At 43.9% G+C, this 24,362-nt stretch overlaps 1 protein-coding gene across 5 annotated transcripts; it reads right to left on the reverse strand.

Moving 5' to 3' along the window:
- Positions 1 to 940: 940 nt before the first annotated feature.
- Positions 941 to 21,522, reverse strand: MTDH (metadherin). Of its 5 annotated transcripts, none has more exons than XM_078855940.1 (13): positions 21,005 to 21,521; positions 17,421 to 17,561; positions 16,724 to 16,799; positions 15,902 to 16,084; positions 14,549 to 14,608; positions 13,671 to 14,159; positions 12,580 to 12,675; positions 11,616 to 11,759; positions 9,475 to 9,605; positions 8,730 to 8,855; positions 7,710 to 7,877; positions 6,171 to 6,303; positions 941 to 3,094 (listed from the first exon to the last, which is right to left on the reverse strand). In XM_078855940.1, the coding sequence occupies exons 1-13, from the start codon at positions 21,341 to 21,343 to the stop codon at positions 3,018 to 3,020; spliced, it is 2,163 nt and encodes a 720-aa protein (XP_078712066.1). In that variant the 5' UTR covers positions 21,344 to 21,521; the 3' UTR covers positions 941 to 3,017. The 5 variants fall into 5 exon arrangements, with proteins under 5 accessions (XP_078712066.1, XP_078712068.1, XP_078712064.1 ...); XM_078855942.1 differs by having other exon boundaries at positions 14,549 to 14,611; positions 17,421 to 17,516; positions 21,005 to 21,520; XM_078855938.1 differs by having other exon boundaries at positions 14,549 to 14,611; positions 21,005 to 21,520.
- Positions 21,523 to 24,362: the final 2,840 nt, after the last annotated feature.

Below are 24,362 nucleotides of genomic sequence, written 5' to 3' on the forward strand. Positions count from 1 at the left end.
TCGTATTCCCACCGCTGGCGGCGCGGATCGAAGTGTTGGGAGGATGCAGCATGAGAGCACAGCACATGCACTGGTAGGAACCTCCTGGTTACACCAGCCCACAGGGGATTATTGTGTCCGTCGTGCAGGGAGGGGCTGGGTGGGGAGGGTGGGGTGGGGAGGGGCTGGGTGGGGAGGAGCTGGGTGGGGAGGGTGGGGCTGGGTGGGGGGTGGGAGGGTTGTTGCTGGGTGGGGAGGGGCTGGTCACCCCGTGGTGCCCTTATAAAACTCAACGTTTAACCTACTCCGGCTTGTGCCCGCCCTTACAGTCGGGCATATTTGCGGAATACACCACGCCGCCGTTGACCCTGGCCATTGACCGAGCAACCCAACGTTCCTACCAGCTCCCTCCGCAGGAATGTGTTTAAAGCGTCGAAGGGGATTTTTCCGCAACCGCCCTCTGCTGACAACGTAGCCAGGGGTCACGAGCCTCCAGTGTTTATGCACGCGGGTGACTCACCAAAGCACTCGTCAGACGGGCTCAAGCTCTGCATAGTTGCCGAGAACTGACGACACGGGGTGCATTCCGGGTGAGTTTGCCACATCCCGCCGTTGCATCACACTTCCTCTTTTAGGTTGTCGTCACAATGTAACCCTGTCTCTCAATGCTTGCGCATTCTTTCAAAAGTTTAAAAAGTGTGATGGTTGCGATTATTGAAATCTGGTCAAATAAAGATTCCAATTCTGTTGTGGTTATATATTTCCTTTTTGCATTTTCAATGTCCATTGGGCAGGGTTATAATTTGATTAACTTTGGCTATGGATGGTTTGACATATTTCCACCCTGCTGTTGCAAAAGGGATCTAACGCTCCGTGCTAACCACGTGATGATGCTCCCTGACACGCCAATGCAATTGAAGGTGGCCAAACTTGAAATACAAACAAGTACAGAGCCATAAAATGTAAGTGAACACGAAAAAAGTTTATTCTAATAAGTTTCAAGTTATCACAAAATTAGCAAAAAGAAAATGACAATGGCTTGAAGAAACCAATGATTAATTACCAGTCTTTTAAGGCGGGTAGGGCAGTAATTAAGGGCTTGAAACTGCACGTTTCAACCTCCCCCCCCCCCCCTAAATTCCAGGGAACGACACTAAACTAAACTACATACAGATAATAATAGACTGAATGGTCAAAAACATTACACTTGGCAATCATACGAAATCCAACTATTACATCTCCTATCATTATATATCCACATTTCAGCAACCCGTTCATGAAGTTCTGTGTGTGCGATACATTATGAACCACATTTTCTTTGTTGCACTTAAAATCAAGAGTTTTTATTTGTTTGTGTTTTTTTGCATCAAGACAGACATGTATTTTCATTGGTGGTGGGGGTTCAAGACTCATCTGACCCAAGAAACATGATCCACTACATAGAATGAAAGATTCCAACATCACCCATAGCCAAATGGGCTAATAAGAGCCTCTTGTTACAGATAAGCATGTTTTTTTTCCCCCTCTCCAACTGCACTACATAAAGGTGAATCAGCAAACGAGCGTGGTGGATGTGTTCCAAATAAACACGACTGTGTTGCTCCCCAGCAAAGCTCTGTACCCACATGGCACTCGGGCAAGCCTCTGAAATGACTTCTAATACACGTGGTATTTCAATTGCCATTACTTCGTTGTATACATCCGAATGTACAATAAAACCACACAGTCCGTGTCACAGAGCATCTTTAATGTTAAACGCCTAATACTAAGCTGAAAAATAGTGGCCGCAAACATGTCATCTATATATTTCATAACCAAAACATACTTTAAAAGTTATCACAAACTTTATTGCAATAGAAATTTAAAAAAATCAAACTACGACAAAATTAACGAACCAAATCTAACGTATTACGTAACGTACTACTGCAATTCAAAAAAAACTTAAGAAATTATTTTAAACAGAAATTCTAGGTCAAGCATAGTCTATTCAATCTAAGTGCATTTCCTCAGATGTGTTAATGGTATGAAAACCCACTGATGCCTATTTTAAATTGACAGACTTGACAACATTAATTTAGGAGCTTATCTGTTAACAGATATTTGGCAAAGGGAAATAAAGTAAAATGGAACATTTCAAATGATACTAAAACATCGCGGTGAATGGTGGGATACTTAAGGCATTACACCAGCCAGCTTGAACAAAGTAAGAAAACCACAGACAACCGAGGATCGAGGTTTGGAGTATATCCTTAGCTTGTTCAGAACTTGTGACGACAAATGGTACAATTCGTGGAACTAGTAGTTCTCATATGATGGGACATAGAAATTTCAGTTCGATTCATTACAAGCTATTTATGGCATAATAAAAAAAAGATTTTCTGCAGCATATATCTTCAAAAAGTGTCACCCTCAAATAGGTACTCCATCAATACCTCTTCGTCATGGAAACCAACACCAATGACGATGAAGCCACAAGGATTTTCTCAGTGGGAAGAAACCAATAGAATGGTACAATGCATCCAGCAATAAAGATCAAACGAAGAAGGAAAGGCATTTGGTTTGTCGGTATAAAACTGCACATATCATACAAGGGTAGGGTGCAGATACATTACATAAACCACCTGGGGTCAAGTAAGTAAGAGCCTTATTACTTGTGCCATGTCCTTACGAGAAAACCTCGGGCATATTTTTTTTTATTTGCATGATCGTCAATAACAAAGGAAGGAACTGTAAATATGAAGCAAGCACCTTGCACGTTTAAGCCACTGTCGGCTGTTGCATCCACCTCGCTTGTGTAAAAGCACAATGCCCCACATTGCTAATGGTTATTGATACAGTGGCCCCCTTTAAACTTGCAGATCACGGACCGGTCATTATAATCCGCCATTCACTGTGAGCCCTTTAGATTGCAAGTTCCAAAACGCCAGTTGCCATGGCCATCATTTCGTTTCCATCACAAGGCTTTCACTCACAGTGAACCCAGGAGGTTTTAACACTGTTATCAAAACCTTGCGTATAAGAAAATAGCCCTTTTGTAATCAGATCTCTCTCCGAGCTTTTTTCTTTCCTGCCTTCTTAGCTTGCTTGACACCCTCCCAGTTTTCTTCAGCTTGACCTGCAATGGAGCAAGAAGGCAATGGCGGTTTAAGAACACTCCAGTTGATAGCTGTTATACAAGACAACAGTTCAGCCAGTGGAAAAACATCAACATGCAAGGGGGAAAAAAAATACACTATTACCATCATTACATTCACACGCCTGTTTTTACCTAAAACAAAAAGGTTTGAAATATTTTAATACATGTAATGTTCATGTTGGTAAAGTCTAAAAAAGCTCAAGTCAAATTATTCAAGTATAGCCCTTTGTCCATCCACTGCTGGATGAGGGCCTCAACACACAGGTTGTGGTGGGGGTCATATTTGAACATACTACTAATTGCTGGGAGTTTTTTTTTTTACCATAATTCATCGCGCTACTCAGTACAGGTTGGTGAAGGTGTTGTGATCCCCACCTTCAATCCGCACTGACCAGAGTGAAGGTGATCGCACAGAGCAGGGCATGGGGCAACCTGTGTCGCCAGATCCACATGCGGCTCTTTAAGGACTGATTTCGTCATGTTATTCACATGCACTGGCGGCTCTTGAAATATTTTACCGAATAAAAAAAAGTCTCCACTTGTTATTTTGGTTGCCAATGCCTGCAATTCGTTTGCTTGTTGTACTGCCCTCTGCTGCCCACCATGTCACCCAGCAGCCCGATGACAACCTGTTTGAGCACGGTAGGGCACCCAGACTCAACGCTTCTTTTGGCTTCCGATATCCGACAGGGTCGGTAGTATTGGGGGTGATTTGGTCATCGCTAGCACAGATCTAATTACAAATGCTTAATTCGAAATTCTATTCATGATTTTCACAGCATAATTAACCATTAATTTTAAAGCCCATTCACAATTTAGACCATTCAGCCGTGAAACTATGAACGAAAAAAGTTTATACTTTTCCAACACAGAAAATTTTATAATGAGCTTTTTTTGAGAAGTGGTGCCAGTGATTTGCCACAGATCATCAAAAATGCTGCTCCCGACTGAAGCCCTTCAAGCGACAAGCGAACGGGTCCCAACCCTGTCTTTTCCACTGCAGGAATCGAAGCAGCAGCCGGCAGGCAATTGGAATGCATGAGGAAGGACGTTCAGCGCAATGCACCAGTTCAAGGTAAAATTTTGCCAGTCGCTTTCAAATGTAGTCACTTGTTTATCTGGTGGTCAGTCACCTCTCCTTATCGCTCCTCTATCGCTACCAGCATGGTTACCAGTCTCGTAAACCTCACCCCATTGATTATTACACCCGTGTTGAGGATTCGGTCAACCATACTGTGTTCGGCCACTACAATGCATTACAAAAATCACGACCCTTTTCTGCTTTTTTTCCCACCACATTGGTCAACTTTTAAATTCCTTTCCATTGTAATTTTTTGACCAAGTTGCTGGATACAGGAAACATTAACTCTCATCCATGGTGCTGTTTGTTGCTAGCCATCTTGCCATTTTAGAACTCTGTGGACCTATGTGTTAGATAACTGTAATTTACCACACAAAAAACCCCAACATTTCCACAAATCAACAACAACTTACCCTCTCGCTCTGGGCTGTAACTAAAACCACTATGCAAAGCCAAGTGCAACACAAACCCTAAACGTCGTGGGACATTTTGTGGCAGTATCAAGGTATGAAAAATAAGAAAAGGGTTTTACCCTTTCTGCCAATAAAACAGTTGTCTTAAGATCTTGACTTAAAGCTTTCGTGACTGCAGGAATTCATATTCTTTGGGTCTTTCAATAAAGCCACGTAGATAGAACAAATAATAAAAATAATAACAATATCACGACGTTTCGATCGCAACACAAGCAATCGTCATCAGGTGAGAAATATAGCGGGAGAGCTGCTGAGAATATACATTGTGTTGCGATCGAAACGTCGTGATATTATTACTATTTGTTCTATGTGGCTTTACCGAAAAACCCAAACAATAAGGTGTTAAGATGTTCAAACACCAAATAGATATTAACCACACGTACTTGTGGTGAACATGCAGATTAAATATTCTCTGGTAAGACATGCATTGTCTTTGAAACTGATTGACCCACACCAGAGACAGCCTTCTTTATGGCCCAGTCTCACCAGTGGCAGACCAGATGACGCCAAAAGGTGAACACAGTACAAAGACAATGCAGTTATTTCAGCATCATAGCTCGAATTGAGCAGCGATACCTTTCCTTTACAAAAGGTATCTATTTGTTCTTTGACAATCTTCACATCTGTTTTGCCAGAAAGGGTAAAAACCTATTCTTAGTTTTCAAACCATAAACTGTTGCCCACAAGTAAAGGGCTACTGTTGTTACAAGTCACTCAAGATTCATCCACAGTTTTGTATTTTGCACTTTTCATATTTAACCTGTGCCTGTAAAATGTGCGATGAAGGTGCAAATTGTTTGATCAGTCCTTTCTCTTTCTTCACTGTTCTGCTGTTCAAATGACCCAAGGTTCAGCATCAATGACGCTGTGTTCAAACTCACTTATTCAAGCCCGCGATGAATGGAGTAAGAAAAATGCTAAAGGAAAACTATAATTATTCCATTAAAATAATGATTCAGTTGAACGAACAACACGCCACTGATAGTTTGCGACATCCTTATATTTAACAGTTGCGTCATGCATCACAATGAGTTACTTGAAAATGGCATTAACCTTGTCCTCAATTACATTTTATTCTGATTAAAATCACCTAGTGGATTGGCTGTTCATGTTTATTCTATTAACCATTAAGAGCACTTATTACATTAGGCAAGCAATCTGCGTTTTAATTGCACCACAAGTTAAGGGGCATTGCTTCGTCAGACATAGCCAATTTGTGCAAGAGCAGCTAGCATTAGGCCAGCAGGCAAATTGTAATTTGCAGTTCTGAATAAACCACTGGAAACTGCTGCGAGTGCAATATTAAGAGCTTGCTCTCGGCTTATTCAAATTGTTTGATAATCATCAGACTGTGCGACAAACCAGAGTTTGGCGTTTGTCCTGTTAAATCACCGAAGCCGACAACAGTTCTTTATTTTAAACGTCTGCTCACATTTCACATGATTGTAGACATAGTGGGAATACAGTGCAGGTGACTGCAGCTGAACTACAATCCACTCACCCTCAGTACCCAGTGATCCACTCTCCCCCCTGCTCAGCAGGAGTGATTCGGGTTCCAAAAAGACAGAAGCCACAGACTCGGAGGGTCTGGGTGGCTCTTCAGAAGTGACTTCAGTCTCCAGCGCCAGCACGGTCTGTGAACATTTAAGTAAGCATCAACATGTAAACTATTATAATTGTTTTTTTACCCTTTTATCTGGCAACAAAACTGACACCTTTTTTACAAGGAGTCATGTTTGCATTGACCACAATACCTGCGGTCGGAATGCAAACAAAAAACACAACTCGGATAATGTATGCACTGTCCTTGAAACCAATTATCATATTTTGCTACTGGCAAAGGAGGTTCCAATGGTGTAAATGCTTACCCCGAGCTCTAATACTCTGATGGTGCATTGTCTTTGAGTTGTGCGCCTTATGGCGTCATCTGGTCCAACACCTTGTGAGACTAGGCTCTGAGAAAAGCTGTCTCGGGTGTGGACCAATCAATTTCAAAGGACAGTGCATACATTATCAGAGTTGTGTTTTTTGTTTGCATTCTGACCGCAGGTATTGTGGTCAATGCAAACACGACTCCTTGTAAAAAAAGGTGTCAGTTTTGTTGCCAGATAAAGGGTAAAAAACACAATGATTATATTTTGCTACTGGCAAAGGAGGTTCCAATGGTGTAAACTATTATTCGACGTGTCCCTTTCAAAAGGTATGCATGGCTGGACCAGATGTTTGAACTTGGCACTGCCCACTCTACGTCCCGCCCCCTATCACCAACAAGGTTATGTTCGGTGAAATAAAAAATACCCAATGACCGGCATGGTATGGGGGAGGCCTTCATCCAGCAGTGGATAAAGAAAAGGGCTGCGATTTACGATTACAATGATTACATTTAAAAATACTTAAACTCAATGTTTTTTATTTTTTATTTTACCAGATAATGGGTCCACTGGGCTGTACAACTCTTTTTCAGAAGCGATTTGGCCACAAATTATAGCTCAACGAAGTGGCTTATCTCCTGTGGAAATGTATAGCAGCCAAATACTCTAAACGCACGTTTCTAAATGTGGAGCGGAAAAACCGGAGGGCCCGGACAAAATAATCCAAGCGACCAGGGGGAGAAAATGCAAACTCCAAACATTCAGGCGTCAGGGTTGGGATCGAACCCACAACCTCCTGTATACCAGGTGAGGGTGTTAACATCTCTACTCTTTGTTTTTTTTGGTAAAGTCACGTAGGTAAAAAATAAAATACAAATAAATTAAATCATGATTTAAATCCTTTTCTGTATCCACTGCTGGATTTAATTCATGATTTAATTTATTTTTATTTTATTTTTTACCTACGTGACTTAACCGAAAAAAACAAAGAGTATGGGACCCTTGCAGTCACGAAAACTTCAAATCTAGAATTAGTTAACATCTCGCCACCGTGTGCCATATACACCGGGCATCCGCAGAATAACTCGACGTAGCGCGGATTCCAAAACGCCGCGTTCACTTTAAAAGCGTTCACATTATCTGGAAATGATCGCTCTTTGCGGACCCACCTTTTGCACCACGCTGACGGGGGGCAGCGGCGGGGGCGGCGTCACAGCCGCGACGGGTGGCAGTGGTACAGCCTCCGTGACGGGCGCCTCGCTGCGGATCACAGCCTCCTCCGCTTCCGGCGGCCCAGCAGCCTCGACTGCTTCAAAGCCATCAACATCGCCCGCTCCCTACACACACAGGCACAGTCCACACAACCCCGTCGGTTACGCATCCTGGCCGCGGAAGCGCATCTGAGAGGGCGCGATGCGGCGACCGTCTTCTGCCATCGAACGAAGACGGTCACTGCATCGCGTGCTATTTGAGATGCGCTTCTGCGGCCGTCTGGAACGCTCTTCCTGCTGATATTAGGAAGCCACTGGAGCTATGTACTTTTAAATCATCTAGATTGAAAACTAATTTCATTAGAACTGCTTTTTGTGCTTCATTTTTTATCCTTCTGCCGCACATCTGAATAGCACGGTTGGCTACGTATGGTGCAAAAGAAGTTCAACATACATACATCTCCAGTGGGCGTCATAGGGGCACAGTTTACATGTATAAGAGGCTTCTAGTCAGAGCAGTCTTCTCTACTTTCTCTCTAGTCAATACCGAATATTTTTAATGTCGATGACGAAACAACGACACTCTCTGTGAATTTGGTCTTTACTATAATATTGGTATATTTGTTCTCCCAGTTAAATTGACAATAATATTTGTCCATTATGAGTCTTGGCTTCCTTTTTCCTTCCACTTTTTGAAACATCGATAGTTTCTCCAGGCAATCGCCATCACACCCAACCCTGTGTCCAAAACATTTGAGTTTCTGTCTCTATTATGGTGTACGGCCTAACTTTCTGACCATTCTCTAGCAGTACACCAGAACCATATTTTTCCTCCACTGTCTGCTGCTGCCTAGCATCAAGAGGCCAGTGGGTACAACAAAGTAAGCGCAGCGTTGAGTGTACAGTAACGCACAAAGATGAGCCGAATTTAATTCACCAGATGAGCAGCCTTTAACGCCCGAGTGCGTCTCTCCTTACCTCCTCTGCGCCTGTGGCCTCATCGGAGGTTTTGTTTTTCTTCTTCTTTTTCTTGTTCTTCTTTTTGGGTTTGGCTCCGGTGGTTTGCTGCGTTGCCTCCGACTTCTCCTCGTCATCCGGAGAAGCCTCAAGATGCAAAAAAAAGCAATGACTGGCATTAGTGGAACTCACTGCTCATCGCTCGTAAAAAGAACACTCAAACGCAGGTAATAATAAGGGGCACAGGGATGCTTTGAATGTCGTTAAGTGTCATTAGAACCTCCAGATCCATGCTGTCATGTAATGTGAACATTTAGTCATTAACAAAACAAGTACGTATTGGCTGAAAGGTAAATATGCCAATGTCGGAATATGTACAGCCATTTGTAAATCCACTATTGGATGAAGGCTTCCCCATGCTGTGTCAATCATGGAGGTTGTCTGACCATACTTCCCCACGCTGGTCAGTGCTAGTTGATAAAGCGGGCGGGGGCGGGGGCATCATGGCTGGTTCAGACATAATTTGCAACTGATGTTAGCATTGGCTGTGCCTTGTACTCAGCTCACTGGGCTGACATCGCTGTATGCTAGTCGCTGTATGCTAGTCGCTGGACGGAACAAAAGAAAATGCAATATCATAAGCATCACTCTGCACGTGTGCTCGGCTAAATAGTCAACATGCATAACTGTGCACACATTATAGGCACTGCTCAGCAGATGTTTGCGACCGCTCCCCGGGGTGACCCCGTGATGCGCAAGGGCTTACCTTTCCATTCTCTCCCTCCATCGCCTCCGTTTCTGGGGCCACTTGAAGCGGAGGCTCCACCGGGTTTGAGGCAGCCCACTCCTCTTCTGGGAAGCTCCAGTCCGGATTTTGGACGGACGATTTAAAGTCACCTGTTTGAAAAAAAACACATTTGAACAAAAGAATGTCCCCACCCCAGTTAAAAATGTATGGCACGATCATCATTATCATCATCCATGAGCAATCGACTGTTGCATCCATCGCCATAATGCTACCATGTACCAATCCACCAAAACACCTACAAACCAGCTGATATCATCTCCATCTCCACGACCATATTGCTTTGCTCCCATGCAACACTCATCGGCACCTGCGATAACGTTTAATTATTTGTTTAAACTCCCCGCAAAATTATAGTAAACCTAGATGATAATGGCTGTGTTGTTATATTGTCTTGAGTATCTATAAAATTATCCAACACAAAACATAAAGAGCGAAAATATTATCTGCCACTCTGTGGTCAGCGTCGACCATCAGCCACATCCTGCCCAAGCCCACTTACTTTTCTTAACAGTGATAGTTACATCCTTAACATGCATACATCCTCTCAGCCATCCATCCGTCTTTCCGCCTATTATAACGCAAGATATAAAATGTATAAATGAGCATATGAATGCTATTTGCCTCAATCCTGTGCCTTTTATCTGATGTGCTTGTTTACAACACAGACAGCAATTGCAATGGCACATGCACACGAGCAATTCTGAATCAACTTTGGTCAACTACCGATTGTGAAGCGCTAACGGACTCCCGAAAAACAACGATAATTTCACCTGAAGACGGAAGCTTGTGTTGCCTCCGAAACGTTGTCATTTAATTTAGTTGTTTTTCATTTATTTATTTTTTACCTATGTGACTTTACCGAAAAAAAACAAAGAGTATGAATCCTTGCAGTCCACGAAAACTTCAAATCTAGAACTATAATTTGTGCATACATTTCATTGGACAAGTGGCAATTTGCTTATTATTTGAGATTATAGTGTCATACTTTTGTCACAAAAGCACCCTTTACACTGTGCTCATACAGCAACTCAGAATGTCACCTTTCATGATCATTTTTGGGCAAGTAGCCTCCCCTCTGTTCTCTATAATAAAACTTTCATAACTTATCTTAGTCTGCATCTTCATTTAGACTTGTTAGCTTCAGTCTTTGTTGGTTAGTCATAGCTATTATCACACGCTCGATCATTTTTGTCCACCTGTAGTCATCATTGACTAAAATAAGAAAAACTTTATGAATATATTTTCTTTGGGACCTTTTTGCCAGTATATGTCAATAAACAGGTGTACAGATCTTCAAACACCGGATACCTTTTGCAAGGCATCAAATCTGCGTTAACCACATAAATATGCTAAATTCCTCTTGATAGGCAAATTCCTTTGTCAAGGCGCCCTTCCCCCTCCAACCCAGCTTAAATATACGCTGCCAAGCATGGTGGTGCTCATTCAGACGCTGTCTTTCCGATAGACCTGTTCTTCACCTGAGGACGACTGCTTGCGTTGTGGCCGAAACCGTCGTGAGAATTGTATTTTATTATGTTTTATTTCTATTATTTTATTATTTCCCTTCTACGTGACTTTACCGAAAGAACCTAGAAGATAACCACACATACTTGTGGCAAAGCATGAAAAAAAACACATGGTCTGATAATATACACATTGCTTTGAAACTAAATTGGCCTACACCAGGAGACGATGCGTACATTATTGCTTTGTTTGCATGTTTTGCCACAAGTATGTGTGGTTAATGCAGCCTTGATGCCTTGCAAAAGGTGTCTATTTGGTGTTTGAACATTTTAATTCTAGATTTGAAGTTTTCGTGACTGCAAGGATCCATACTCTTGGTTCTTTCGGTAAAGTCACGTAGGTGAAAAAAGAAAAATAAGAATAAAAATAAAAAAAATTGTTATTTCAAATTTTTTTTCACCTACGTGACTTTACCGAAAGAACCAACAGTATTTTAATACAACTCCTGTTTTAGTGCCAGAAAGGGTAAAACCTCTAATTATGTTGTTTAATCGTTTCGATACTGGCACAAAAAGGTGTCCCCCCCACCCCCCCATGAACATATATGTTCACCACGACTTTAACCCCGCCCCCACCTTCCACGCTCCAGGCGTCATCCACGATGGGAGGGACAGCGGTGGTGGCCCCACCGGCTCCAGGGGCCCAGCCTGGGGGAGGACCCAGGGGGGGGGCGGCAGCTGGAGCAGACACCTGTGCTGACGCTGCCTTGTCTGCGACGCCTGCGCACGGATGGGCACACGTCCATTTGATTGAAATTCAGCTTTGCGCGTCCACAAACACGCGCAGGCATCGCGTGACGCGCAGGCACGATAACGTATGTAAAGTAAAACCGTGGATTGCGAGCATAATTCGTTCCGGAAATGTGTTTGTAAGCCAAAGCACTCGTATATCAGTTGTGATCACGTGCCGCTCGGCAGACAAAGCGTATACACGTGCTACTCGTATTGCAAGACCTCGCTCGTTTATCAAATATTTATTTTAAAATTTTGCTGGTCTTGCAAAACACTCGCAAACCAAGTTACTCGCAATCCAAGGTTTTACTGTATGTCTGTAAGGATGTTGAACTTCTTTCGTACCGTACACAGCCAACCGTGCTAAACAGAGGTGCGGGGGAAGGATAACAAACTTAATTCAAAAAGCAGTTCTAAAATAACTTAATTTTAAATCTAGAATAAAAAGGCACGCATCATGTCCTGCTCGAAAACTCGTTTTCAAGAAACGTCAAACATTATGAACACATTTTTTCTCTCCAATAAATCTCAAAATCTTTCCAATACTCATGACTTTCTTTGTTTGGAATAGGTAAAGGTGCAGCCCTGCAATTAGATTTGCTAATACCACTGCTGGTGGAAGGGCATCCATAAGAGTGAGCTTAAGAGGATATTTGGCCTACTCTTCCATGCTGGCCAAATGTTTGTGAAGAGGTGGGAGAATGCACACTTTATCCTATCATACATGACCTGCAGATCTACTTAAGGTGCTCAATATTTGACGAATGTCATGTGCACAACATGAGAGTAAAAATAATGGTGCTGCTACCTGGCATGGTCGCTTTGATCAGCTGGGCTGGCATGACGCTGTAGCTCAGGTGCGGAGGCTTTGGGGCAGCTGCAAGCTCAGCATTATTCCACGTGCCTGCCAAGTAGCATTGAGTGTATTCAATTGCGATTTCAATGGCAAAGGGCGCTCATAATGTGCACACAATATGTATAAACACATTACCATTGATTTAATGAAAACCATGTCATTTTGCTTAAAATTTGAGAACCAAAACCAGGAAAAGCATGAGCAATAAACCAAAACAATTTTTTTTGGTAAATTTTCTAAATGCATAAATTCATCTTGAGGGTGAAAAAACCCCATTTAATTGCTTTGTTGTGATTACTTTCTAGACACCTATTAATGGATGGAAGAATTATGATATATTTGAAAATCATCAAACCACAACTGATTAATGAAACAATGTCTATTTTCAACATCATTATCATACCGATATTGATGGACTGTAAAATATTTCTGCATCCTTTCTACTTTTAACTTGGGTTATCTTTAGAACTAAAAATGGTTCGAGAATGAGCCCCTATTTACTTGCACCCGACTGGACATCTGTGACAATGAGCTTAATAGCTCATCGGATTCCCCCAGTGTAAATTAATCTGATTCTTTCCTATGTAGACGGCCACATTGACAACATGGCACCGAGGGTGGTACCGAGGACAGTTTACATTCTCAAGATCTAAGACTAATGCATACAATGGTTAAACGTGTAAATTCCTGTGATTTAGCAAATGCAGTATAATGTCGAATATCCAACCCATTGGGGACTGAGGTATAGGTGGATATGTGAAAAGGTTGGATATGTGCACATCTGTAAAAAAAAAATGCGCTTACAACCACATGAATAAAACGCAAACTGCTTTAAACATGGGAAAAGCTTAGCTGCTTTGGAAGTAAGCAAATGTACATGAGAATAAGAACACACTGCTGCGTGTGAAAAAGTCAGACATGTGGACATGTATAATTACACCAAGCACAAACACCACACTGGGTGCGGGCAGGTTTTTTTATGGCCGGATATGCGATGCTCTCATTGTAAAACCACAAATAAAACCACGCACTTTGCCACTCACCCATGTTGGCAAAAACGTCGTCTTCGCCGCACACCCTGACGGGCGGAGGCACAGGGCCCGGCCCAGCCCACTCGCGATGGACCCCGCTAGCCTCGGCCGGGGTGGGGCCCCACACCGAGGCATCGTCCGTGCCGTTGACCCCGCTGCCCTTTTCCACGGCTCCCCCGGGGGGAACGGCAGCGACGACGGCGGCGGTGGAGGCGGTGACGGCCGTGACGGCCGCGACGGCGGCGGCGGCAGGAACGGAAGCCAGCGCGGGGCCACCGTCTACGCCGCTCCCCACAGCCCAGCCCGGCACACAAGCATTCAGAGTGGCCCGGGCGGTGGCGGTGGTGCTCTCAGCATCCACACACGGCGTTCCACTGGGGGCAACCAAGCCACTGCCGGTGCCGCTGCCCGACGCCCATCCTTGTTCTGCCCAAGCAGAAGGAACCCTACCGGCTTGAGTTGGCACCCAACCCAGGGTGCTGCTGCCGCCGCCACCACCACCTACAGAGAAGCAATGTACAGCGTACGAAAGTGTCAGAATTGGTTTTGCATGTGTTGCGTTAAGGTGTAAATTCAAAATTAGTGGATTCCAACATTAAGTGGTGTATGCAGAGAGTGCGTTATAATGTACAGTGTATTATAATTGTCTTCATTTAGGTAATACACATATTGTGTGCTTTACAATAATATTCAATTGGGTTACAATTACTCTGAAAATAAATAATCTATGTTCCCCACATTAAACACCATGAAATACCACATCCTATGAAATTTTTTTTAAACTGCCGTTACAAGCCCTTACAAATGAAACTAAAACAAGATATTGGTATATATTAAAAAAACAAGCTCATAAAAAACTTTACCACAAGAATAATGAGCGTCAGTAATACCATTTATGGCGACTGGAGAAGGCTTTGGATTTGGGCTTCCTTCCCGGCGATGGGTGTGGTCTGCTACAAACAAGTAACAAGATACGAGCACTCTTAATAAATATACACGAACTGCCAAGAGGAGAATTGAATGCGCAGTGTTTTCTTCAGTCTCATTTTCATTTGTGCAAAACAGGCTGACATTTTCACAAGGCCATTGCAAATTGATCCCACTGCTGCTTATTGACACAGAGGCAAATGCAGCTATATTTTACAGAGCTTGACTTTAAGCAAACACCACAACTTAAAAATCGTATCCAGCCGAAGGCCAAATATTTTGAAATACCTTTGGCGAGTCACACGTAAACATGCACTTCAGTCATTTCAATCACTCCAATTGACCAATAATTAATATTGTCTGTAGGCCAATTCAAATTGGTAGGCTTCGTCATATATATACACACACACACATTTATAGAGTGTCTTAACCAAGGCGCTGTACAGTCAACTATGGTACAAGATGTTTGGCGACATGAAACGTGATGAGTGGAAGGGACATGTAAAATGAGGCGGTGGTGACGATGCATGGAATAAACAAAGTTGGAAATGAGATGAGTGGATTGATGGGTGACCATGGGGAGTTGGGGACAGGGAAGGCATTAGTATGAGTGGGGAGGAGAACAAGGGGAGAAGGAAGGGTGGACAATAGAGAATTTTAAGAGGAGAGCGAAAGGTAGTGAGAGAGGGTGATTGATGTGGCTCATGTGCCTGCTGGCCACGTGTTATTATGTTGCAAGCCTTATCCAACCCTTGCGCCATACGTTACCCACCAATGAGCTAAGGTTTTCAGTATTATCATCAACCACTGGTAATCCAATCCTGAATGAAGGCCTTCTCAAGCCACCATATCTCATTATCCTGATGTAATAAGCCATCTAGCACAAGAGTTTATTTTATCGCTCCATCTCCATGCATTGTCACTCCATCATTATTCATGACCATCAGCTATTATCCCTTCTGGTGACATGTCTTGCCCATGCATGGCATAAGAAAGTACACCAACCAGTGTAAAATTTAAACAAAGCCAAGGACAGTTACACAAGCAGCGTCAGACATTTTATTTAGTGTTCGGGAGCACCAGTATTCAGATGCTGTCTTTCCGACAGACCTGTTCTTCACCTGAGGACGGCTGCTTGCGTTGTGGCCGAAACGTCGTGAGAATTATTTTATTATGTTTTATTTTTATTATTTTATTATTTCCCTTCTACGTGACTTTACCGAAAGAACCAAGAACATGAATCCCTGCAGTCACGAAAGAAGCTTTAAATCGAAAAATTGAGCACCAGTAAGTTCGCATCCCTCGGCTCAAGATACCTGCAGAATTGGATAGGCGGCTTCGCTGTGCAGCTGCAGCAGGCTTCGCAGGCCCATCGGGAATACTGGCAGCAGAAGTGGACGTGGGCACGGGTGGGGTGAGCTGACCCGGTTGCTCCTTTCCTCGCTTCTCCTTTTTCTGCTGCCGCTTTTCGCGCACGCTTACTTTCGTCTCCCAGTTGCCTGCAAGGTATCGACAAGGAATGTTTAGTGAACGTTTTAATAAACTTTGCTTATTGTGGCAGTTAGGGGTGGAAGATGGCAGCCTTCACGTGGGCCACTCTGTTAGGTGAGAAATAAGGACGCAAGCTACTAATGCAGTGACCGAACATCGAATATCGATCTCCGGGTCTCGAGAACAACAACACACACACATTACAGTGGCGGCAATGGTTTTCCAGAACCGTGATATACTCGTAAACTACTGCATGTGTGCCGTGTGACTCTTTCGATGTGTTTCGAGTGGTATTGTTTGCTGCTCCACTTGTACAATATGCCGTCCAGCATGCACTGTACTTGTTTAATAATTTTTATTTCATGCAAAGGATGCCATAAACAGCTTTAAAAATCATGACAGATAACAGCTTTAACAGTTAACAGATTTAAAAACTTGTGCTCAACAGTAAAAAAAAAGCAGAAATGTTACACCCACGTGTTTCCTGATATATTCCGAAATGAGAACCAATTCCACTAAAAATTTGAATGTAAATTTCCCAGCTGTGGTAAACTAAAATGGAAATACGGGAAATTGCTTTTCAATCGGTGAACAATGGCTAACAACTGAAACAATAGGCATCAGACAATTTCATCACTGAATCATACCCTCACTTGTTTCATCGTCTTGCAAGTCGGAAGAATGCTTCTGTTCTGCTTTTGACTTTTTCTTTGCCTTCTTAGTCTGTGCCAGGAAGTAATAAAAAAACGAGAAAAAATTCAGACGTTGGTATGCTGGTCAAGGTCGGCTACTAGGCATAACTGCCACATTAAAAAACCAACAATAGCAATGCAAATGCAAACCCAGCCAAGGTTACCGCAATGAGTCTGCATATTTGAGATAAGAATGCAGATGTTAAAACGTTATATTTTACAGGCCCGACTTACTGTAGAAAATAAACTGGAAACGTTTCTGAACTGTGTTAATGCACTCTCTAATTTCCAATACATTAGCTTATCACTGACATGACTCTTAGTGTGCAGTACTTTTTAAACTTTTGTTATAAACAGGGCTAACAAACAAGTTAGTTTTTAACAATGAACTATAAACCGCTCTGTTAGAAACCCATTGTATTAAGTGCAGATGTTCACTTTGTGTTAAAGCCTCTTAAGGACACGTGTACATTTTCCATTCTATTTATTGATTTAAAGTGTAATGACTAAGTTCAACAACACTGCCTTTTAGTGATCACAATATGTTGCTCAATAAGCTTGGTTACATTGTCATGTATTATGCATCTCTTGGACAGTCGAGCATTGCTCCAGGTCACAAATGGGTCCTTTGGAGACGAAATAAAAGGATTACCTTTTCTCCCGTTTTCTCGAGTTGCGACGGAGAGGCGGGGCTCCTGACAGCGGAGACTGGGGATGATCGTCTCTTTTCCACAGCTTCTCTTTCAGACTGGGGAGTCATCGCCTTCCCATTAACCTGCTGCTTTGTCACTTGCTACACACACACGCCTAATTAAAATCTGTTCTCGTTAGGAGCGGTCACAAAGTTGTCCCCCCCCGCCCACCTCAGACGTGCGCACAGTCGACAAGCCAATGCATCTGTAATTGCGACAAAACGTAGGGATAAATCTGGGTTGGCTTAATTGGTAAACCATTGTTGAAAGTTATTTGTAGTTATGTTGCAATGAATGCGGGCAGCAGACGGCGGCAGTGACCTTTCATCTGTGTGACCCTGCCTGGCGAGGATTCGATGTATGTAGGACGAGAAGGCACAAGAAAAGGTGGGAAGTGGTGTTGCACTGATGCTGTGATTGCCACGTGAGGATATTAAAACAAACATTTCACGTGTGCTCAAATGCGATATCAAATAAACCACGCAATTTCATATCTGCTGTCCGTGTCAGAATGTGCTTAATATTTCGACTGCTCCCATATAAACCTCCATCAAGGGCTTCTCGGTAATAATAACAACATTTGTGACACACAAAAAAGAAGACCGTATCAACCCGCAAAGATATTTTGAATTTGCAATTTTACATGTCAGGTTCAAATACAATGTGAACAATGATGACATTACGCGTAGAAAGGTCAAGAAAGACACTTGAAGATGATGATATAAGCAACCTTGATTTGCCAAATCCGCCCAGATACGAATTAAAACACTGCTACATTCACAAATAATTTTAGGTTTACTACTTGGTACGTGACACCGCCCTTATACATGACACAACAGCCATGACCTCTTCAAACATATTTTAATGCCAAACTTCCTGTACAGTATACAAACCCTGCTGCTGTATAAATAGCACAACCAGTTCAACCATTCCTTTTTTTTTAACAACAGGTCAAGGAAACGGACTCTGATGTCAATTCCTCAAAGTTGGCGTTATCTCATCGACCAGACTTTAACTAAAGAATTCGAACTCAAAACTGCATATGGTGGCACGATGGCCAACCAAAGTACATGCGACGTTGTGTAAATGCACGTGGATGCAATGAGCACGCCAGGCCGAATAAGTAGGCCATGTAATTCTACACCAGGTGTAGTCGGCACAATAAATGCTTAACACCGTTAAAAGCCACTGGGGGGTAAGAATTCCAGCACGGAAATGCAAATACACAGTACTGTATCACAGAATGAGCATGCCTGGACTATGTACAAACATGCCCTATTCAAGACGCACCGTTGGATCATGCAACGACCCAAGCTCGGACAAAATGTGCACACGTGTCCCATTCAATTGAACGGGGTCACCGCGTTCTCATCGCTCGTTGAATACACTCGGCGTACCGCTTTAACAAAAAAAAAGTGGAGATGTCTTGTTAATGTGAACACCACAGAGCAAGTTGCTGTCAAAACGTGGTCCTGGTGTCAATTCACTGCTAGATGAGGTCCTTCCCATACTCTTCGGGTGATGGAAGTTTTTTTGTTACTGTAATTCACGACGCAGGTTGGCAAATTGCGGGGATTACAACAAACGTGGCAGCATCCAAGTGCAGAACAATTGAATGTCGCTGCACTGCCCACTACAGCCCATCACACAGACCCGCAGGCCTCTGGGCAATATGTTAGTGAATGGTGGTAACCCATCATCCGGGCTAAAACCTGCTTAGCTTCCGAGATCGATCATCCAAATCACCCAGCACGCACCCAAACACCAGGACTGCACTATTTAGTAATCGGATAGGTCAATGATTAGAAAATATTTAATGTTGGAAACCGTGGACATTTCTCGGTCCGGTTAAGTGACAAGCGCGTAGCCAAATGTGCTAATCGACAAGACTTCCACGTTCCTGTGTCATGACCAAATGTGCCCCAATACAACATCCAGTTGGTCGGCTTTAACGTACCAAGCGTTTCCACCCAATCGTGATATTGCACTAATTTGACAGATCCTATTGTGGAAAACGACGATGATGAGAGAGAGTTTGGGACGATGACACCGTTCTGTACGATGTAGTACACGTGTCAATTCGCCGCTTGATGTGGCCTCCGCAAGCCACGTGAGTCACGGCTGTTATTTGACCATACTTCAGCACGCTGATCGATAACGACACGGATGATGTTGATGAATTTAATGAAGATACCAATTATATTTAGGAAGACGACTGACGGTGGTGGTGATAATGACGAGAATGAAAAAAATAATGGTTCATGGGACTAGTCCTCTTGTATAACGATTACCGTATGACGATATAATGGGTCAAAACGATGAAAATACGAATACAGTCATGATTGAGATAATTACATGGCGAGTGACAATTACTTAATTGGGTGTGTTGAAGTTTGCACGAATGATCGAGGCCACACGAGATTGTACATGACAGAAAAACCCAGTGATGATAACGATGAATAAAGTGAAAAATTTGTCTAACAACCACATTGAGGGGTTTGTCTGGTATTCAACAGCTACTATTAGGTAACCATGTATCTTCCTATAAAAAATGTGGTTATAAGCAAACATGTGTTTTTACATTAACACCAGTCCCACGTGGTGTAAAACTCAGTATTTACCCCTTATTAAACTCTTTCTCTCGTCCCTACTTGTGCTCTTAAGAAGGTCAATTGCCCGAAACGTCACCGATTATATATGTTATTTTAATATGGTGGTGTTGTTCACGAGTATGTTCAGCCAATCGTTCCTTGCGTGTGTGCACCCCCACTGCCAACGCCACAAAAAAAATACCAAAACGAAGAAATCTCTCGCACGGCGTTCCGTTGTTGTATCGACAACGTGGCAAACTGAAAGCCCTCAAAAACAGGGACCACAAACTCACACCGTCAACGTTGGGTCACAGTGCAGTGCCAATACCTTTACAATACCAACATCATCATCAGCAGCAGCATCAGCAGCAGCAAATGGTCAATCCACTGCTGGATGAAGGCCTCCCCAAAACCACACATCTGGCAAATCATGACGGTCCTGTTAGCAAATGCACCTTGGGCAGCTTCGGCATTACGAGCGAAACTCATCACTCAGGCTTCTCCCGGCACGATACCCGAAACGTCAACTACAACATGCTTTGGCATTACATTGGAAGGCTTGAAAGAAAGAGGGGGGGGGGGCACGTAGATTATAGTAGTTATATAAGCAGGCTAAGAGGCGATGTTTGAAAATTGTTCATCAAAGTGGGCTTGGGCAGGACGCCGTCGGGTCTGGATGGGCTGATGGAGGATGGTCAAGGGGCAGCTCAGGGAGGTTAACGCGAACGATAGAGGTGATGGTTTAGGGCACATTAACCGAGGAGATGGAGCGATGGAATGAGATCGTGGCCAAGTTACACGCGCGACAATGCGAGAGATGGCGACGGCGTGGTGTGGAGGGCCTTCATCCAACAGTGGAGTTGGCTGACCCACGGCTCATAGCCACTGCTGCTGCTGATAATTACACGTTAACACACAAAATCACACGCACAAATATAACATAACCCACTCGCCTTGACTGCAGATCGCTCCTTCCTCCTCCTCACACTCGCCTCGTCTTCCGGAGACCGCGGGGCCCCGCCACTAGGCCGCGCCTCATCCCCGGCCTCGCCTGATCGCTCTGCGGGAATGGCGCCGCCTTTCCCGGCGGCGGCGAGGCCCCTTTGACGGCCTCCCCCTCGCCGACCTCGGCGGCAGAGAACGACGGAGAAGACGACGAAGACGACGAGCCCCAGGCCCAGCCACGAGAGGACGGCTTCGTGAGTCCCGAGGAGTCGTCCTGCGTCGGCTGCAAGACGTTCCCGTGCGGAGCCGAGCCACAGACTGAAGCTCTCGGCCCAGGTGCCACGCATGGTGACTCCTTCCTGCGTCTCGTTCACCTCGCTGCTGCTGCTGCTTCTTCTCGTTCTCGTTGTCGTTAGTTGTTCCTTCTCCTCCTCCTCCTTAGTCTACTCCCGACGTGGCTTTCCCCCCCCCACCCCGACTATTCTACATCCCGTGGGCACGGACTACGTGGCCTGACACTGCCCCGTGGTGACTGTGATGAGAAGTGGGGGGGGGTGGTGCTGAGCCACTGTAAGCACTGCCCAGACACCACGGGGTTGTACAGGATGTGTGCTGTGTGTACTGTGGGGGTGTACTGTGGGTGTACTGTGGGTACTATGGGGGTACACTGTGTGTACTGTGGGGGTGTACACTGTGGGTGTACACTGTGGGGGTGGTCTGTGGGTGTACACTGTGTGTGTGTACTGTGTGTGTACACTGTGGGTGTACTGTGTGTGTACACTGTGGGTGTACTGTGTGTGTGTACTGTGTGTGTACACTGTGTGTACTGTGTGTGTGTACTGTGTGTGTACACTGTGGGGGTACACTGTGTGTGCTGTGTACACTGTGTGTGTACTGTGTGTACACTGGTTTTACTGTGTGTACACCGTGGGTGTACTGTGTGAGTACTGTGTGTACTGTGGGGATGTACTGTGTGTGTACACTGTGTGTACTGTGTGTGTGTACTGTGCGTGTACACTGTGTGTACGTTGTGTACTGTGTGTGTACTGTGGGTATACACTGTGTGTACTGTGGGTGTACTGTGTGTGTACTGTGGGTGTACACTGTGTGTACTGTGTGTGTACACTGAGTGTGCTGTATGTGTACACTGTGGTTGTACTGTGTGTACACTGTGTGTACTGTGTGTGTACTGTGTGTTCTGTGTGTACACTGTGGTTGTACTGTGTGTGTACTGTGTGTGTACACTGTGTGTACTGTGTGTGTGCACTCTGTGTACACTGTGTGTACTGTGTGTGTACTGTGTGTTCTGTGTGTACACTGTGGTTGTACTGTGTGTGTACTGTGTGTGTACACTGTGTGTACTGTGTGTGTGTGCACTCTGTGTACACTGTGGTTGTACTGTGTGTACACTGTGTGTACACTGTGTGTGTACACTGTGTGTACTGTGTGTGTACTGTGTGTGTTCTGTGTGTACACTGTGTGTACTGTGTGTGTACTGTGTGTGTGTACTGTGGCTGTGCACCCAAGACAAATAAACAACGATGTAATAATAATAATGTGTCTGTGAATACCCTGTGCCAACTTCTCACACGCTGTGTGTCTGTGTTAATCACTTAGATACTTGCAGTATGTGTGCAGTCTGTGTGTGTGTACCATGCGTGTGTAATGTCTGTGTGTGTACTGTGTGTGTACATATATTATGTTTCAGTATTTCATTTATTAGGTATAGCCCTGTGAGTCATTCGGCTCTTCAATCTGGTGCAACCGCAACAAACAAAAACATGAACAAGAAAACATCTTAAAGCGACTGTGACTATGTGCAAACAGAAAATCCAAGAAAAGACAGCAAAATATTGCAGAAAAAGCATCGTACACCAATTCTGTGTGCAAAAATCCCAGTGGGATGCAAGTCAAACAACGACCACAACATCCACAAGACAATTTAGATTAAGGGCATCAGTCTAACTCCGTACTACAACAAACAAAACATGGCCAAACCAAAACACTTTTTCGAAATCACCAAATTAAAGCCATAAAAGCAATGTAACAGTGATCATAGAAACTGTGACCGAATATGTGTATAGTGTTTGTGTACTGTGCGCATATCCCACACACTATATCTTGTGTGTTTTAAAAAAAGTGGGTGAATTGTATGGGGATATCTGGGTTTTTATATTTGAATGCACAGTACAGCATGCGTGTTCATCCCGGTAATCAGATCGTCCGTCTCTTAACACGCCTAGGGGCCGTCCATAAATGACGTCACGCGATTTTGGACGATTTTTGACCCCCCCGCCCCTTTGTCACACGACGTCACAAAAAGTCAGACCCCAGCCCTCAAATATGACGTCATAAAGCTTTGTTTCCCCCCCAAAAAAAACCATGCTTCAAATCGCTTAAAACTATTGTCATTGTAGTGCGTATTTAATGTGGCGCTGCACTCTGATGTTGTAGGAGAAAACATTTATTCCAAAGTCTATTTAATTAAGTGGAACGTGTTGTCTATATTTATTTAAAGTTGTGCATTTTGATGTGACGTCACATCTCTCAAACCCCCCACCCCCCCCCCTTGTCACCCATCGTCACAAATGTCTGACCCCCCCCCCCAGGTGTATGACGTCATTTATGGACGGCCCCCTTAACGAGGATTGAGGGTTTAAGATTGCGACACTTAAAGGACGTAAATGTGGTGCCCTTCATGGTGCCACGTTACAGCCTCGACTCACCCATCAGTCAACACTCTCAGTGGGGGGGGGGGGGTAGGGAGAGAGAGAGGGGGGGGATAAGTCAACATTCAACGTTGGGCCAACGTTAGTCTAACGTTTCAAACCACATGCCAACGTCGCCACAACGTTGGCATGCTTACTTGTGGCGGGGGGATGGTGGTGGTGGTGCATGGTTGTCAATTGCAGTGGATTTTACACGTTTATTTAGAACTTCTTTAGCACCGTACGAAAGCCAACAGTGCTAATCGGAGGTGAAAATCATTGTTGCTGCTGATGATGATGATGGTTGTGAGACTATTGATTTAATTTATTTTATTTTCTACCTACGTGACTTTACCGAAAGAACCAGAGAATATGGATCCATGCGGTCACGAAAACTTCAAATCTAGATTGGTTATGGGACTGTTTGTGTAGTCACAACCCAGGCAATGTAAGCACACACACAAATGGTATGCTGTACTGGTGTGTGTGTACACGCTATTGCATAATGCACGATCGTTAATGTTATTACGCTGGTCAACAAAAATACTAAATATTTTTTTCTGGCCTGGACTTTTGCAGCTGTTTTAGACTAATTTCAGGGTGCTGATTCCAAATCTGATCCCATTTTCAGTGATTTTACCCGAAATTAACTCTGTCA

Source organism: Lampetra fluviatilis, chromosome 4, assembly GCF_964198595.1.
Source record: "Lampetra fluviatilis chromosome 4, kcLamFluv1.1, whole genome shotgun sequence".
Taxonomy (NCBI): Eukaryota; Metazoa; Chordata; class Hyperoartia; order Petromyzontiformes; family Petromyzontidae; genus Lampetra; species Lampetra fluviatilis.